The 18,388-nt window shown below is 42.2% G+C and overlaps 1 protein-coding gene across 1 annotated transcript in view; it reads right to left on the bottom strand.

The window, feature by feature from the left end:
• Positions 1–11,190: 11,190 nt before the first annotated feature.
• The window catches only part of LOC144687760 (uncharacterized), a 186,448-nt gene continuing 179,250 nt past the window's right edge, over positions 11,191–18,388 (bottom strand). Inside the window, exon 20 of the mRNA XM_078554244.1 lies at positions 11,191–12,350. Coding sequence (XP_078410370.1) covers positions 12,117–12,350 — 234 coding nt within the window. The 3' untranslated portion in view covers positions 11,191–12,116. The remainder of the gene's footprint in view (positions 12,351–18,388) is intronic.

Genomic DNA, 18,388 nt, shown 5'->3' with positions numbered 1-18,388 from the left:
AATTATTGTGCATGGAATAAAAGGGACAGTAGCAACGTGGATACAGAATTGGCTGAAAAATAGGACGCCGAGAGTAATGGTCAATCGATATTTTTCAGGCTGGAAGGAGGTTTGTAGTGGAGTTCCCCAGGGGTCGGTATTGGGACCCTTGTTTTTCCGGATATCTATAAATGATCTAGATCTTGCTGTGCAGGGGACACTTTCAAAGTTTGTGGATGATACAAAGCTTGGGGGGGTGGCGGGGAGGAGGAGGACAGTGTAGAACTTCAAAAGGACATAGACAAGTGGGCTGATAGGTGGCAGATGATGTTCAATGCAGAGAAGTGTGAGGTGATGCCTTTTGGTAGGAAGAACATGGACAGACAATATAAAATAAGGGGTGAAATTTTGAAGGGGGCGCAGAAGCAGAAAGACCTGGGTGTCTATGTGCCTAGATCATTGAAGGTGGCAGGACAGGTGGAGAGAGAAGTCAATAAAGCATATAGCATCCTGGGTTTTATTAATAGGGGCATAGAACACAAGAGCAAGGAGGTTATGTTGAATTTATACAAGACACTTGTTAGACCTCAGCTGGAGTATTGTGTACAGTTCTGGGCGCCACATTATAGGAAGGATGTGAACATATTGGAGAGAGTGCAGAAGAGGTTTACAAGAATGGTTCCAGGGATGAGAAACTTCAGCTATGAGGATAGATTGGAGAGGCTGGGACTGTTCTCCTTGGAGAGAAGGCGGCTAAGGGGAGATTTGATAGAGATGTTCAAAATCATGAAGGGGCTGGACAGAGTAAATAGGGAGGAGCTGTTCCCACTCGTAAAAGGATCAAGAACGAGAGGGCACAGATTTAAAGTGATTTGCAAAAGAAACAAATGTGACTTGAGAAAAACCTTTTTCACACGAGTGGTTCAGGTCTGGAATGCACTGCCCGGAAGTGTGGTGGAGGCAGGTTCAATCGAGGCATTCAAGAGGGCATTAGATAATTATTTGAATAGAAACAATGTGCAGGGGTACAGGGAAAAGGCAAGGCAATGGCACTAGGTCATAATACTCATTTGGAGAGCCGGTGCAGGCACAATGAGCCGAATGGCCTCCTTCTGTGCCATTAAAATTCTGTGGTCTTAATAGAATGGTGTATTTCCCCATCATTCCATTAAAAATCTAAACAGTTTATTGCATTGGTGTTGGACATGGAAGCTACACAATGAAGACCAATTCAGGATGATTTATTTTATATAAATGGACTGAGCTTTTAACTAAAGATGATTTTGATGGAATTGTTCCAATACAACTGAAAGCTTTGGCAGTGCTAATTTGATGATGGCATAATGTGGTATATAAATGTTTTCAGAGACAATACACCCAGCCAGTTATCAGTTTGTATTGTGATCATATATAGAATGATATTTACTATTTGCTTGTTAAAACTTCTATGTGAGTACTGTAGTTACGTTTTCCAATAAAAGTCTGAAAACTTGTAATGCTAAAATACCTGGTTGTCTGAAAAACTACTATATTTTTGCAGGGTTATCTAAGTGTTGTACAGAATATAAAACTACCTTAACTCTACTTTCTAAAAATGTGATTAATTATTAGTACAAAGATTTTTTAAGTTATCTGTTTATTTGGTTGTAGTTGCAGGAAAACCTAAAGCAGATCTTCCAATCCCAAAGGAAATTGCTTGGCTCGTTACAATTATTCTAAGATTGCGAAAGATAAGTTTTTGTTCATAATTATTTGGCTCTTGACTGGATTTTATTATACAGCTATGTCATGTTATTACTCAGGTACAATTTATAACAGGCAAATCTAAAAGAAAATCATAACCAATCACAATGTTAAAACAATAATTGGCAGGTGATGGTGGATCAATAATTACCTGAATTGATTCAGATACACACATGAAACAATTCAAATGAATTTAGCAAATGTAACTCATAACATTATTAATTTCTACATTGAATATTTTCTCAAAATGGAATCAGAAAATACCTCTTCCTATACTAAGAGGTATTTTGCCAAGGAATAGTATTTATTTTTCTTAATCCTCGTTTCTTTGAGTAGAAGTGTGGATCTCAACCTTCATTGATAGCGTCAGGTGTCCCCTTTGTTTAACCAGAGTTGTTTAAATGCTACTAAAAGCACTATTCATTTTAAACTCACATTTCTTACACTGACATTAAATGTGTGTCAAGTCTAGATGTAGAACATTAGTAATCTACCAGTAAAAATTGCTGGATCTGCAAACTTGTCCACAGGTCTGTAGAAATAGAAATACAGAGTCTTATTGGTGATATTTCATTAGTTTTAGACTCAATGCCTTCCTGATTCAGACATTCCACATCTTACTCTTTAATTTGATAAATATTTGTTCAAATATAATGAATAAACAAGATTGTAAAAAGATTGTATCACAAATGTTGGTAGTTGTTCAAAGAATAGGAGAATAGTGCTGGAAAAATGGTTCATCTACATGCATTCAACAAAACCATTGAAAACTGCAAGGGCTGAATTTTCCGTTAGGTGGGCAGGCGGAGCTGAAGCTATCGTGGGCGGCCGTGGACCCGATTGGTGCCCGCGATTGGGGCTGCGCCGCCATTTAGCGCGGGCGGGCCAATTGAGGCCCACCCAGCGCATTTCACACTCCCGTGAAGAGCGGGACTTTTAAAATTGCTGAGGGCGTGTACAGACTGCTGGGCCCAATGGGGACCCGGCAGTCTGTATAAAAAAAGGCTAGACAGCCTCCTTTAGGCTGATCACCATGGCCAGCTGCAGGTCGTACCGCAGGGGTTCTGCACACCAGGCTGTCATAGAGGGAAGGCCGGAGGAGGAGGGCAGACTGCAGGGTGTGGGCCAGAAGCAGGGCAGGCTGCAGGGTAGTCCAGCGGGGGGCCAGTGTGCCCCTTGCTTCTCTGATGATTGCCTTGCTGCCCTTCTCGAGGAGATGGCAGTATGGTGAGAGGTCCTGTTTCCCCAGGATGGGAGGAGGAGGGCACCACATGTGACGAAACGTGCCTGGGAGGAGGTGGTGGAGATGGTCAGTTCCCGGGATGTGGTGCGCCGAACAGCCTTAGTGGTTAATGAGAAGATGGGTTCTCCCCCATGTGTTGGTGTTTGTCGCACTTGAGTAGTCTGGGGGCAACCTGCAGGAGAGGCAGCTAGACACATACTCATAACTCCAACACGTCTTATTCACGGTGATGAGATGGTGGAAGGGGAGCCTCAAGGTGTCGTGGCCAAGAGCCATCTGGTGCCCTCGGTGCCACACCTAGTTGCGCCTCCTTGCCGTGGGAGCTAAGACTTGTGTGTTATTGAAAGTGATGGATGCAGAATGTGTCCAAGGTGGCCGTTGGGGGAGGGGGTTGGGAGCAGCCGTACTATCTTTTGATGACTGATCACCAGTAGCGTGGACAGGAGGCGCTGGAGGCCTCAGATGGACCACCGTGGTTGAGGTGTGGCGTGCGCGTGCAGAGTATGAATGATCAGCCCCAATAAATGGTGTTCTCTGTTCTGCAGGAGAAAAATGAGCACAACATATACGAGCGTTCACACACTGGTGGTGGCCAGGCCCAGCTTTTCATCCTGAGCCATTTCGAAGAGCAGGCCTTGGAGTTGGAAACCCGCCATGCGCCCAGGTCGACAGGTGTCGGTGAGGCTGGGGTGGCGCAGCCAGGTATTTGAGGCCCACAGTCCCATCTGCTCTGTCTTCCCACCATTCAAAGCACTGATGATTGCTGCATTCATTAATGCAGCAACACTGCTCATTCACAGACTGATACAGTCAGATGTGTGGGTCATACACAAAGGTCCCTCGGCCCCTTGAGGATGCGCATCTCTAGCACCTTCCAAAGTCGCCTTATCCCATTTCTGACCACTATCTCCATGGCCTAACATGCCATGGCATCGCTGCTGCACATCCAAATATTTATTGCATCTTAGGAGGGTTTGTGCCTCTACCACCCTTTCAGCCAGTACATCCCACATTACTCTGTCCAAAAGGTCCTCATCACCTCACCTGTCAACCTCATTCCCCTCACCTTAAATAAATGCCACCAGGTTAGTCATCCCTCCACCAAGGGGAAACGTTGCTTTCTGTCCACCTGGTCTATGCCCCTCATAATGGTATGAAGCTCAATAATGTGACCTGTCAATCTCCTGTGTTCTACAGAAAATGTCGCAAGTGTATGCAATGTTTCCTCATAGCTCCAACTCTCCAGGCCAGCATGCATCCTGGTCAGGAACCTCTGCACTCTCTCCACTCCAATCCCATCCCTCCCATGAAGCGCTGATCACAACTGAATGCAGAAGTGTAGCTGTGGTCTTGACAGCGTTTTCTGCACTTGCAACATGACCTCTCTTTTCCTACATTCTATTCCTCGGCTAATAAAGGCAAGTATGGCTTTTACCTTATTAAACGTCTTATGTTCCTGTTCCGCTACCTTAACGGACTTGTCCACATGCCCAGCAAGGTTCCTGTAATCATCCTTACTTTCCACGGTCCTACCATTTCTCCTGTATTCCTGTACCTTGTTTGTCCTGCCCAAGTGCATAGCCTCACACTTATCCACATAACATCCCATGTGGCATTCGTTAGGCCATCTAACCAGCCCATCTGTATCCGCCTGTAATGTTTGAGCCTCCTCCTGACTATTTACCACCCCACCAATGTTCGTCTCCTTAGGTTCTTGAAGGTTGAGCGCATTATGAGCCTGGGGGGGAAAGGGATGAATTGTGTTACTGACTGAACGCTAACTGATCCACTGTCCTTGTTGTTAATTTCAGCATCACCAGAGCATAGCCGCAATGAGGACACCCAGATGCTCCCTTCCACACCTGAGGGGCGTCAATTGTCACGAGCATCACACCATTTCAGCGAGGCAGGTACCAGCGCAACGACTACATCGGTGGGAATTGTAACATCGGCTAGTGTCCCAGGGCACAGTGGAGAGGGCACTTCACAATTGCTGGAGGAGATGGCACAGACAAAGAGCGTCGATGGTGCCAGCAGCCGGAGGACTGCAGGGGACCAGGCATATGCTGAGTCGGGCCCTGATGATGTGCCTCTGGAGTTGTCCGCCACACAGCAGCTGCAGGAAAAGTGGTCGGGTGCACAGGAGCATCTGGGAGTCTTGCATGAGAGTGTGCTTCACTTGGTCTCTGTGGTGGAGGAATCAAGGCGGAGCGTCAGAGATGGCATGAACCTCATGTCAGAACATCAGGCTTCCTCCATGGAGAGGGGGTTCCAACAGAATAATCAGCTTCTGCTGGGGTTACGCTTGGACCTGCAAGCCCTCACAGCGCTACTGGCCACAGGTGGTCATTGGCAATGTGGGAGATGTTTGGGGCACCAACTGTCCCAGCTCGGTGCCCATCCATCTGCGGTGAGCAGGGAGGTCCAAAACAACCCCACATCGCGCTGCAGTTGCCTGTTGTCGCTGTGGGCTCCTCTCAGGGCGCTCTGGATGAGGGCAGCAGCTCCTCCGCCCCTCTGCTGCGATAACTGGGGAGATGCCAGCTGTGGAAATGGCCATTCCCTGCCAGGTAGGGCCAGCACAAGCTCCACGGGCCAGCAGGCGTCCGCCAAGGTCATCGAGGCCAACAGGACAGCAGAGCAGCAGGCTGTCTCACAAGCCACTCCGAGCGATGGGGCGGCACCAAGACGTAGCACCCGCAAACATAAGCATAAGGCACCTTAGGCACACCACGGGTTTGTCACTGGTGATTTTCTGTTGGCCCAAAACTAGGAAATTTATATTTTTTAACGTTAGAACAACGTTTTGATTTTATTGTTGCTTTTATGATGGGTGGAAATAAAATCCACATGTGTTACCATGACTGATGGTGGCTCCTCTGTGCTGCATTTGTCTGTTTCACACACATATCATGAGTGTTTGAGTGGACATTGATGTTTATGTACTAAGCCCTTAGTTGCAGCTGATGAAGTGGAAGATGCAGCACTTATGGATGCACCAGGCAATGCTGGTCCCGCAGGTCCATTTGTGTGGAGCTAGCTGAAGGTTCATGGGATTAAACTGTCCCGGATGTCCCTGCCTCCTTGGTGTAGTTGCTGGTTGGTGTGCTGCCCCTCATCATTGCCCTGTGCTTCCTCATCCTCATCCTCCAAACCACTGCTGGAGTCATTGTGTGTGCAGCCGCATCTACTGTGTCAAGGTTTTCATCGTCAACTGCGTTCCCCCTTCCCAGCGCAAGATTGTGCAGAGCGCAGCATGCAACCACTATCACAGAGAAATGATTTGGGGGGTACTGCAGTGCACTCCTTAGCGGTCGAGGCATCGGAAGCGCATCTTGAGAAGACTGATGGCTCTCTCCACCACAGCCCTTATGGAGCTGTGGCTCCTATTGTAGCGCTGCTCAGCTTCTGTTCTTGGATGGCGGAGAGGCATCATGAGCCACCTTCTGAGGCGATAGCCCTCGTCACCCAACAGCCATCTATCCAGCCGAGCCAGAGCACTGAAGAGCCCCGGCACCTGGGAGTGTCTGAGGACGTAGGAGTTGTGGGAGCTGCCTGGGTACCTTGCACAGACTTGGAGAATCTGCATCCTGTGATCACACACTATCTGCAAATTCATGGAGTGGAAGCCCTTCCTGTTGACAAAGGCACCAGGCTCACCTGCTGGCGCCTTGATGGCCACATGTGTACAGTCTATCGCACCCTGGACATGGGAGGAAGCCAGCAATGGCCGCGAAGCCTTTGGCTTGTGTCTGACTTGCCTAGTCGCAGCGGAAGTGGATGAAGGTGAATGCACACCTGAACAGAGCGTCTGTAACCTGCTTGACACAAGTGTGGACAGCTGATTGGGATACACCGCAAAGATCATCCACCGAGCCCTGGAAGGGCCAGAGGCATAGAAGAAGTGGAGGGCAACTGTGAGCTTCAGAGCCACTGGCATGGGGTGTCCTCCCACACAGTTAGGAGAGATCTCAGGGCCAATCATCTGGCAGATATAGTTCACTGTCCCCCTTGACAGTTGGAGCCAACTTTGGCACTGCACTTCAGTCATATTGAGGTAACTGCTTCGTCGCCTGTATACCCTGGCAGCAGGATAGTAGCGTCTTCTGTGGCCCCTTCCACCTTGGACAACCTCTTGGCTCTGCGCCCCTTGTGCCTGTCCTCCCAAAGGTGGCTCCCCTGGAGGCTGATTGTGCACTCCTGGCCTCCTCCTTATTTTAGCCCACCCTTCCTCCTCAGGAGGAGCTGCCTCCAGTGGAGATGTCAGAACCCAGACCCAGGCTAAATGGAGGCCTCCGGAAAGCTGCAGGCCCGATAAAGATTCCTGACTGCAGAGTGCTGAGCTGAAGCTTCAAAGTACAGGGAAAGCTGCTGGAATTCTTTCTGAACTGCTACAGATCACACAGGCAAGTTTAAAAAACTTTCTGCAATAAATACTTCACATAAAACATTGATAACCCCACTGAGCCCACATATCCCACCTGTGGATGAGTTTTGTTAAAAAGTCACTTACACGCCTGCCCGTTGTGCCCGTGCGCCGAGCTGAAGATCGCACGGGTGGTTCAGAATCGGCGTCGATTGCCGAGTTAAGGGCCTTAAACAAGCCTTTTAATTAATGGCGGGCGCGCGTCGCACTTCATCGCGCGCCCGCCCAGCTAAATATGACGTTGGCGCGCGGTGATGTCGGGACACTCGCCCGATGTCAGCGCACACCATTTTAAGCACTGACGTGTGGGGCCCACCCCTGCACGTCTCCCTGAAAATTCTGCCCCAAGTCTCAGGAGGTTGAATCAATGCAGCCATCGTTGTATTGCAAGTAAAAATGGCAACCAATTTTCACACAGCAAGGCTCCACAGTAGGAGTGAAATAAATGCTCAGATAAATCTGTTTTTAAATGCTGATCAGGTCATTAGAGGCACATCCCAGCTCTCCCAATAGCATCACAGGATCTTGCTGAGAAAGCTGGTAGGGCTTTGGTTTAAGAGTTCATCTGAATGACAGAACCTTCAATAATGTCACACTCAAATAGAAGCCTAGATTAAGCGCTCAACTGTCTCACAACGATTTGAACCCACAGCTTTCTGATCTAGAGGCATTGTACTACCACTGATCCAAGCCTGACACTTACCTAGGATATAGCATAACTAATATTGCTTTTGCCCTTTAAACTAATAAAAAAATCTTTATAAAGTTCTTTTGTTCTGATTACACAGTAATCAGCACAGAAATATTGGTTAATAGATCAAGGTATCAGGAATGGTAAAATCGATTGTCAGTTCACCTGTACACCAAGGCACTTTCTACATCAAGTACATTGTACAGTTGATATATATTGAAGTCAATTATTTTAGGGATTTTGGTATAAGGATATTACAAATTCAAACCATGACAGGAGGCCAAGTTCAAAGCAGCAGATAACAAATTTGGGAATCAGGAAGCTCCTCTTCATACATGAAGATCAAGTCAATCAATAGTGTTCCAAATAAGAAAACAGAGGCAAAACACATGGGATGATTTAATACAGTCCTCACCGCATATGGCAAGCATGTTGTTGTCAATACAGCATGGCACAAGAAAAAATATAGCTTTGCTGAAAGCATGGAGGGAACCTTCATTCTTGTCTCTCCATCTCTAAACCCTGAGTACCATTTAATGGTTTAGGTAACGTCTTTGTAATTGACATTTATGGAAATGGAAATGGTTAGTGCTAAATGACAGATGTAAGCAGAGGGTCTGGGTTAAGCAGGGAGTGTGGTTGGATGGTGATGGCAGAGACTATAGAGTGTTTGTATGTGGATACGCCAAAATAGGACGAAAGACTTTACTCATCCACAGCTACCTAATGATTTATTGCACATAATCACCAAAGTAGTTAGCATACTTGAAAGTGATGTTTATTTTGTAATCAGTTAATACTTTAAGTGCACAAACATTAATGATTGTACAGTTACAGTAGCTTACACCTGAAAAAATAATGTTGAAAAATACAAATCTCAGTAATTAGAAAGATTGCACAAATTAAATATTTTATGTTTCTGAATATAGATATACTGAAGAATTGATGATCAGGGATGATGTACTGTACCCAGTCTAAAGGTTGATTTTGATTTGTTAGTACATACGAAACCCACTGTGTAAAGCCCAAAATTAAAGAAGGTACTTTTACAGCTTTGTAATTATCTAGCCATCTATGCTGTAGAATGCATGCACAAGGTATTTTGTTTCCTTGTTTGTGAAAAATTATCAGCAGTTCACCGAAGTTACCACACAAGTGAGTCACTAATAATGACTAATAGGTGTAACGCTTTGTGTAATGAGCACTGCAGGTCTAAATAAAATGAAAATCTGAATATACTGATATAATATTCACAGAGATACAACTCAGAAATTACATGTTATTAACATATTACTGGGTTTATATATCAAGTGTAAATTGGTTAGAGCTTGAAATAAGAACTCACTCTTGCCTATGAAGTAAATCCAATGATATACTATTGCTCAATGCCAAGATTTTTATGCAGAAAACATCACTGTGATCTGCACAAGAGTGGATTGGCTTGCAAGCAAAATGTATATTTTCCTAATCGGGTAAGAAACACCTGTAGCTTCTTTCTCTTACCCCATAGGCTCAGATAAATAACTTCAAGCAGATATTTTCTTAAGCAAGGGCTGAGAATTTAGGAGGGTAAGGGACATCCCATATGTGCTGAATATTACATACATCTAGTTCCTACTGTCTGACATGGGGAGAAAAGAGAAAAGAATGAATGAGGAACCAGCCTAGAGACAGCTAACATTTTGATTCTGCCAGATGCATCCTTTCAGATTAACTGTATATTCCTAAAATACAGTTGTGTTAGAGAGTAGAAATTTAGCACAGTTAAATATTGTTATATATACACATTTTGAAATAACAGCTGTAACCCCCAGGACAATTATCTTTCTTCTAATTGCTTTCCCTTCACTTTTGGGAGAAGTGTTCAGAGTTATGCAGGGAGATGATACGTGGAGCATTTAAGAGCTGCAGAGCAGGACCAGGCAGGAACTGCAAATTATTTTTGTGCTTGACATATGTTGGTGATATCAGAGTTACAAATATTGGGAGGAAAGGTGTGAAAACACTAAAGGATGTGTTAGACAGAGGAATAAAATATCTTGCATTTTTAATATGTATGCCCAGAATATACTCAAGATAACAAAACAGAAAAAACAAATGCAATTCTGATGTATTTACACAATTAGTATAGAACAGCTTACTTCAAAATAGATATTATCAGTTTCCTACAAGTCTTAGTACAAATTCAAATAATTTCCTTCAAATGTAGAAGTCAGATTATTTATAATTAACAGAAAAATAGTATTAGTTTTGTGATAAATGGCTTTCTAATTCTATTGCCGTTAAATTCAACAGTTTATCACAAATTTTTAAACAACTCTGCAGCCATTTTATATTAGCGAAAATTTGGAACATACAGTATGTATTTCAGCACTACAGATCTACGATTACTTGTTTATCAGTTTCAAGTACTAAAATTTAAAACTAGCACCATACGACACAGATTAACAAGTACAATTTTGCATTTTGATAAATAAAGTGCATATCATACAAGTGCACACAATAGTCACCATTTAAAAATTTTTCTTGATTTAAATATAAATTAAGACAATGTCAGATACCTGTCTTGATGTGAGATTTGTTCCTATTTGTATAACTCTTGCTGAGAACACTATGGAAACGGGCAATTTTTGCTATATAATCAGCAGGAGGAAAATTCAACACAGGAATGCAACTTGGTTAAGATAATTCAGTGCTGACAGATTACATAAATAAATATGAAAGTTCATTTTGATGTCATGTAGTCATTGCAAATTATTTCTTTTTCCAATGTCTACTGCTGACATAAAATGGGTAATTTAATTAAATAAAAAACAGCTGCTGCTTCTAAGTTTTTATATATTTATCTAAATAGTTAGACCCAATTCTTTAATTAGTACAAACAGCTTTTCATTGGGAAGACTAACGGTAACACAAAACACAGCTAAAGTATAATGAAAATGAGAGGTAGCTCAGTGAACCGCGTAGCTGAGCTGTACAGATCATGTCAGTTGTGGATTGGTTCCTGTTTAATTATTGACTTAGCTGATCTTTGCTGTGATAGTGATGGGAATGCTCCAATTAACTTCAGTTTTGGGACAATTGTTTGTTTGGGGGGGATGGGGGGGGGGGTGGTGGGTGTCTTCTGCTCTTTATCACTATCCAGTGATATGTACTGAATTGTGGACAGCATCAGTTCACCTATGATTGAGTAGGCTACTGACACTCATCATAAAGAGTCATGTACCTGGTGGCTAGAATCTGTAGACTGGTACCGCAGTAGGATTCAATGGAGGAGGAGGAGGGAGAAAATTGGCAAGAAAAAAGACAAGAACAAAAACTGGATGTTTTCAAGGTCTCTTAAGGACCATTACCCCAATTCTTAATCTTTTTCAGAAGGTAGTTTCCCATCAAACAACAAAATGCAATTATAAGCAATTTGTAGATACTGCTTGCAAGTTCAATGTACCCAATAGTGAACATCACCATAGCAGCACAGCTACTTACAGCACTTTTCTTTTACTCTGTTTCTATCAAAATTACATCAAGATAATGATAACAAATGTAGCAATTATGGCTTAGGTCAATTCTCATGCATAACAGCCCTAAATTATCACTACAATACAAGCATATTAATAGAAATCAAAAAAGGAAGCAATTTACATTCAGCCATTCGATGTGAATTAGAATTCCACATAGGAATAATCAAAGTTTCTTATTCTATTCTGGTACACAGTGCATGAGGTGGCTGACACAACAGCCTTAAATATGAGACAGAAATATTTTTCACTGGAGCATGACATTAATGTGAATGGTGTTTGAAATAGAATTAGCTCAAATATCTAGCAGTTATGAGATTTTACAACAAGTTCCCATACTTTAGTTTTAAGATGGAAACAAATAACTTAATGCATGTAATTTTACGTTCAAATGAACTACACATGTTCAAAGGCAAGTATACAGTTACAAACAGTGCTTGTTTTCAATTTCTATTTATTCCCCAACACAAGACATATTTTAAAGCTTCCCAGCATATCCATTATAGTTCACCCATTTCATTGCTCTCCCATATCAATACCTGTATTGCTCCAATATTCTTTCTCGGAGTTTGTGGCATCTTCCGTCTGTGTACCATTCAAAGGTACATCTCCCTGGAAATCATCACCTTCAAACTCTACTGAGCCTGCTGTCAGTTGGTGAAGAATTAATTTCTTGTAGATTCCTCCCTTCTCCAAAAGGTTCTTATGGGTACCACATTCAACTATCCTTCCTTTGTCAACAACAATCACCTTAATTAAAGAAATACATGGCAAGTAAAAATTATTTGAGTGTAAATAGTTCAATTAGTGTTTTTTTTAATGACTATTAAATGTAATACTGCTCTTGGAACATAAAAATATCTGTTTCCGAAGGAATGTTTGAAATGGATTTCTTTGTAAAATACAAATGTCATATGAACATTGCTTCCAAGTTTCAGTTTTATATGGGATCAAATGCATATTATATATTGGTTAATCTGGTATTCTCCAGTATTGGGCACAATTGATACTAACAATGGGAAGAATTTGTAATGTATTTATGCTTATTGATTTAATGAAAAAAGACGTTCACTACATAAGATATTATGGCTGGCATCTAATTCTCTACTTCATGTGTCTCTAATTTATTGTGTACAGTTTTTTCCATCCATCTTTTTGCACATGGAAGAGCATGAAGGCAAGATGAATTAAAAAAAAGTAGTACTTCCATATCCTCCTGCTCATGCAGAACAACATAGAAAATAAAAGTATGAGGTTGCTTTTGATATGAACATTTTCCATTGAATACTGTGATGACTTGTACAGAGGCTTTTTGTAAATCACTTTCATCATATATTGCACTTGTCCAGCTAATGGGATTCAATTATCAAATGAACTGAACATTATGCTATATTCAAATATTGCGGTGGTGGGGTCGCTTATCAAGGCTCATTTTGTCATTCAACTGAGGTACATTTTATATTAGTTTGCAACAGGCCTTTTCTGCAGTCACTCTTGTGGTAGAAAGAAGAATGTCAGCAATCAAAATAATTAACAAAGAATTATTTTTTTAAAGTTTGGCTTAAAGAAAACCATAAAGAGTTCATAAGAAGGGGATGATATGGCACACTGCATATCTCAAAGTATCTTGAAGAAGAAACAAAGAGAAAACACTGTGAGCAATGTACAAGAAACTGGAATGGACAAATTGGGAAATCTAACTCTTCCAGCACTTCTTTCAAGCTCCTGTGCAGAATAAAATGAAAGGCCTGTCATCAACATAATTCTTCTCTCACCTTTTGCAGCCAGCTACTCTTTGTCACAACTCTTCTTGTATACCTATTTTATCAGTACTATTGTGCTGCTCTGACCTTTCTTCTCTTATTCTCCTAAACTGCTGATACATCACCTAGCACATTCTCTCCTTCCCTCATCCTCAATATGGATACAAAATTCAGTGTCCTACTTATCTAGCCTTCCCAGGTCCTCTAAACATTGGAACTCCCTTACTTCCCCCAGTCTTAGCTTGTGGATAACAAGAAGAAGCAGGCATGCTCCTGGAAAGAGAAGGGAAATATCAGCCAGTGTTGCTGCTCCTGATAGCTGTTTAGTAAGTCCTGAACTGCTTTGCACGCATGAGTAGGTGTGTATTTTCAATAGTTATTGTGCATGATGAATAACCAGTTAGGTGAGGAACTGGGACCCCATCATGAACTTGGCAATTCTGGGAAGAGAGAAGAGAAAATACTGTTTTCCTTCATTGATTGCTGCATAGTATAGTACACATCAGGTGAAAGTCGAAGTTCGCTCCGCCACCCCTTAACAACATGCCATAATTACACTCTCAAAACCGCATCCCCTAGCCCATCAATGTGACATTTCCATTTTCCACAGCAGTTGTTCTTTTGAATGAATGTTCCAAATTATGACATGTGACAGCACTTACTAGGTAGTGGATTGAAAGTTACCAGCCACTTAAGTTACTTACTACCAACTGAAAGGGGAAAATTTAATTCTTTCAATCAGAGTCATTAAATAAAAGCATGAAAATTCTTGATTCATTGTGCTACCCAATCTCTTCTTGCCCTGCCTTGATTTTTTTAAATTGAGAAGCCCAGTTTAAGAGTCGAGGCTCATTGCGCAGGACACCAACAAGGTTTACAAAAGAAGGAATGATGATGAATTAAATCAGGAGCTATTGATAAGGTAAATCAGGAGCCATTGTTGAGGTAATTCAGGAGCTATTGATGAGGTAAGTCAAGAGCTATTGATTAGGTGATTCCAAGTTTGAGTTTTGATTGCTTCTTCTTGTTATCCACAAGCTATCAAAACTCAAACTTGGTATCACCTAATCAATAGCTCTTGACTTACCTCATCAATAGCTCCTGATTTATCTCAATAGCTCCTGAATTACCTCAACAATGGCTCCCGATTTACCTTATCAATAGCTCCTGATTTAATTCATCATCATTCCTTCTTTTGTAAACCTGGTTGGTGTCCTGCGCAATGAGCCTCGACTCTTAAACTGGGCTTCTCAATTTAAAAAAATCAAGGCAGGGCAAGAAGAGATTGGGTAGCACAATGAATCAAGAATTTTCATGCTTTTATTTAATGACTCTGATTGAAAGAATTAAAATTTCCCCTTTCAGTTGGCAGTAAGTATCTTAAGTGGCTGGTAACTTTCAATCCACTACCTAGTAAGTGCTGTCACATGTCATAATTTGGAACATTCATTCAAAAGAACAACTGCTGTGGAAAATGGAAATGTCACATTGATGGGCTAGGGGATGCGGTTTTGAGAGTGTAATTATGGCATGTTGTTAAGGGGTGGCGGAGCGAACTTCGACTTTCACCTGATGTGTACTATACTATGCAGCAATCAATGAAGGAAAACAGTATTTTCTCTTCTCTCTTCCCAGAATTGCCAAGTTCATGATGGGGTCCCAGTTCCTCACCTAATTGGTTATTCATCATGCACAATAACTATTGAAAATACACACCTACTCATGCGCGCAAAGCAGTTCAGGACTTACTAAACAGCTATCAGGAGCAGCAACACTGGCTGATATTTCCCTTCTCTTTCCAGGAGCATGGAATCTAATTGTCAATTTGATCCTCTCTCCGGGTGAAATCAACTAATTAAAGTGTTCTAATTAAAGTGCAAAGAAATGGGAGAGATTTTGTTTCCCAGAACAATAATCTCTATTTTGGAGACCCTTGAAATCAATAAAATATTAAGGAGCAAAAAGGAAACAAATTCAAATGCTCAAAGGCAACTGTCAGTGTGTCTTAGAGCCAAGAGGTTCATTGCCCTGGAAAGCAAGGTCACTTACCTCATGTAGAGATCGATCAAGAGTTTGCTCTCAGACCAACAGAACAGGGACCCTTGGGACAATGTAAAGATCCTTCGCTTTGAGGGAAGGCCGAAATGTTCCACAAGTTTCTTGCTATCCTTGTGCATAAGTTTTGCCCAAAGATAGCATTTATTATGGAACAGGCTCACCACATCCCAAAACTAGTAATTTTCAGAATTATAAAGAAAAAGAACTAACTACCAGGACCAAGATTCACAATCCCTGCAAGTGGAGACGCAAGAGTACAGATCAACATAATGGTAAGAACTGGATGGGAATAAATGGATAAAATAGAAAAATGTTGGCAATGCTTTATAAGCTTCAATGAACATTCTTGGTATTCAGTTTAAAAACGTGCAGTACTAAGAGAAATGTTCTACTTATGCATTCAAAACTGGTGCTGCAGTATAGCTTTTGGTATGCTTGTGCAATATAAAGCTGCCAGCTTGAACCAGTAATAAGGGTGATCCTGTTTCACATTAGTTCCGCACCAATAGCAGTATAACTGAGTTTGGTGCAAAGTCAGCTTTTAAAAAATAGGTTGGGTGGCTAGCCCACAACCTTCTTTCCCAGCCCTGATCCAGTTCCCAAAAAACGCTAGGTGGTTGGGCGCTAAAATTGGCAGCCTGCCAACCATAGTTAAATGAGTAATTAAAGGTCAATTAAGCTTGTTAGCAAGCCTATTGACCAGAATAATACTCTGTCCATGATTTACTGTCCAAAACCTCATCCCGCCCGTGGATGAAGTTTCATTAAAAATGCAAAGGCTGCCTTGGCTTATTCGCCTGCCCATCAATCGAACAATTGAACAGGCAGCAAAAAATTCAATATAATTAATTGATTAAGGGCCTTAATAGGCCTCTTAATTGTCAGCAGGCATGCTGCCGCCTCTTGCACGTGCCCACTGAGCGAAATATCAGGAGAGTTTGCAATGTCAGGATGCTCGCCCGATGTCATCGCGCTCTATTTCATTCCCGTGTGGGTCGGGCGCGGGCCCACCCGCCCACGGGACGAAAAATTCTGCCCCATGAAACCGTTGTCGATTGTTGTAAAAACCCAAATACGGTCAGCGTGGGCAGTCAGGCAGGAGTGGTCAGGCCGTTTTTAAGGCCTACATGAGAAAAGGCAGGAAGGAAGATGGGCATGTCATTCGGGGGTGTGGGTGCCCTTTCTGCATCAGGGGCATCCCCCACCAAGATGCCACTTCTCCTTCCGCGATGTATGCCCTATAAAACCTGGCACCCCATTCCCCACTTCCCCCTTCCCTGGGCTCCAGGATCCAACCCTGTCCTAAAACCCTGGGACTTACCTATCCTGGGCAGCCAAGATCCTTTTTGGGCTTTTTCCTGCAGTCCCAATAGTGCCCACTACTGAGCACTGGCGCTGTTGGAACTGATGGAGCTGCCACCCACAGTAAAATGAAGCCCCTCATTTTCATTGTTTATGTGTGGGAGAAGGAGACACTGACTGATGTCTGACAAAGCCAATGACCACTTCTAGCATGGAGCAAAGGTTTGGGAGTTACTTTATTCAAAACAACTTGAGATTATAGATAATGTTTAGTCACATATACATTGCAAGTTAATTTTGATTGTCAACAACCTAGTGTTGCTGTTAACCTCATCCTATTTACAAGGTAGTTTTGGCATCAGTTGTGAAAGGTGACAAGAAACATGTTTCACGATGAAACCACTCTAGCATTTGCATAGTTAAGAATAGAGAAACACTTGCAGCTCAATGTGGCATGAGTTACGTTTATTTACCACCTCTGCCTTTGGTACTGCTGCTGTTGAGTTATACTGCAAGCAGAAATAGAACTGCTGTTTAATGTTCAACTGGAAACCACCAGGACGTGTGATGCTTGTTGCCGCCATCCTCTGAAGCATCACTACTTTTACATTCAAAACTTGCTACCAATTTCACTACTGTTGTCTACAACAGACCCATAATAAAGGCCTTCAGAGCATGATTAATAGTTGATTGAATTCAGATGGTTATTTTATATTCAAACACAGTTTTTTTTAAATGCCTTCTCTTACTGGTTCAACACTGTTAACTTCAATTCAGAATTGACAAGCCTGACTGAGAACGCCAAGGACAGCCAATTACCTCCCTCAGCTTTTTTGGCTGCTGTATCAGCCTGATTTAAAGCTGCAAAGGACCAGAAACTGAAGGCAGTGTCTCCAACAGTAGCTGAAAATGCTATCAAATATTAATAAATTTCATCTGTACTAGAGAGTTGAGAAAAGCAGGCTGAGGTCTCAATTTTACATTGATCTGCTTCTTCTGAAACTCCCAGTACAGTATGGCCCAACAATCATCCATTACTATTTAAACAGCAGATACCTGGTAGTGAGTCAGAGGTTGTGACATAATTGCAGAGATCAGATGACATTTATAACTTCCAGTAATCCTCCTAATTATGTTATTCTTATAACTCATTCCCAGGTATAATTAGATCAGAGCATTGTGAAGAATGTGTTTATATCAAGATTGCATATTATATATACACAAGTTTAAAAAAACATAAGTTTAATGGCAGTTGGAAGTTCTTGCTTTTATATTGAAATGCTGTCTCATTCAATAGAAAACTATGAGGTGTCAGATAAGAACCACAAGGGCCCCATTTGTTGCCAGGATTTATAAAACGTGCCGTTAGCTTGGAGACTCATTTTAAACACAGAACGTAGGCATCTGCTTCTACTAAGCAGAGAAATTAAACTTCATAGTTCAATTACTGCCAGCAAAAGCTTTAACTTTGACACCTTCCAGTTTGCTGCAGCACAGTTAAACACACACACAGTAATAGCCATCTTTCTTCCAGTTTGTGGCAGCACAGTTTATACACGCACACACAAACACAAACACAGTGCCATCTTCTTTTTGTGCGCACTGGGATGCCCACCAGAATTTTCCTTCTTTGATCAGAGAAAGTTTAGGTTCTGAAAACTGATA

The sequence above is a fragment of the Cetorhinus maximus genome, chromosome 12 (genome assembly GCF_964194155.1).
Source record: "Cetorhinus maximus chromosome 12, sCetMax3.hap1.1, whole genome shotgun sequence".
In the NCBI taxonomy this organism is placed as follows: Eukaryota; Metazoa; Chordata; class Chondrichthyes; order Lamniformes; family Cetorhinidae; genus Cetorhinus; species Cetorhinus maximus.
The sequence above is the reverse complement of the archived record's forward strand: the minus strand, read 5'-3'. Positions and strand labels throughout refer to the sequence as shown.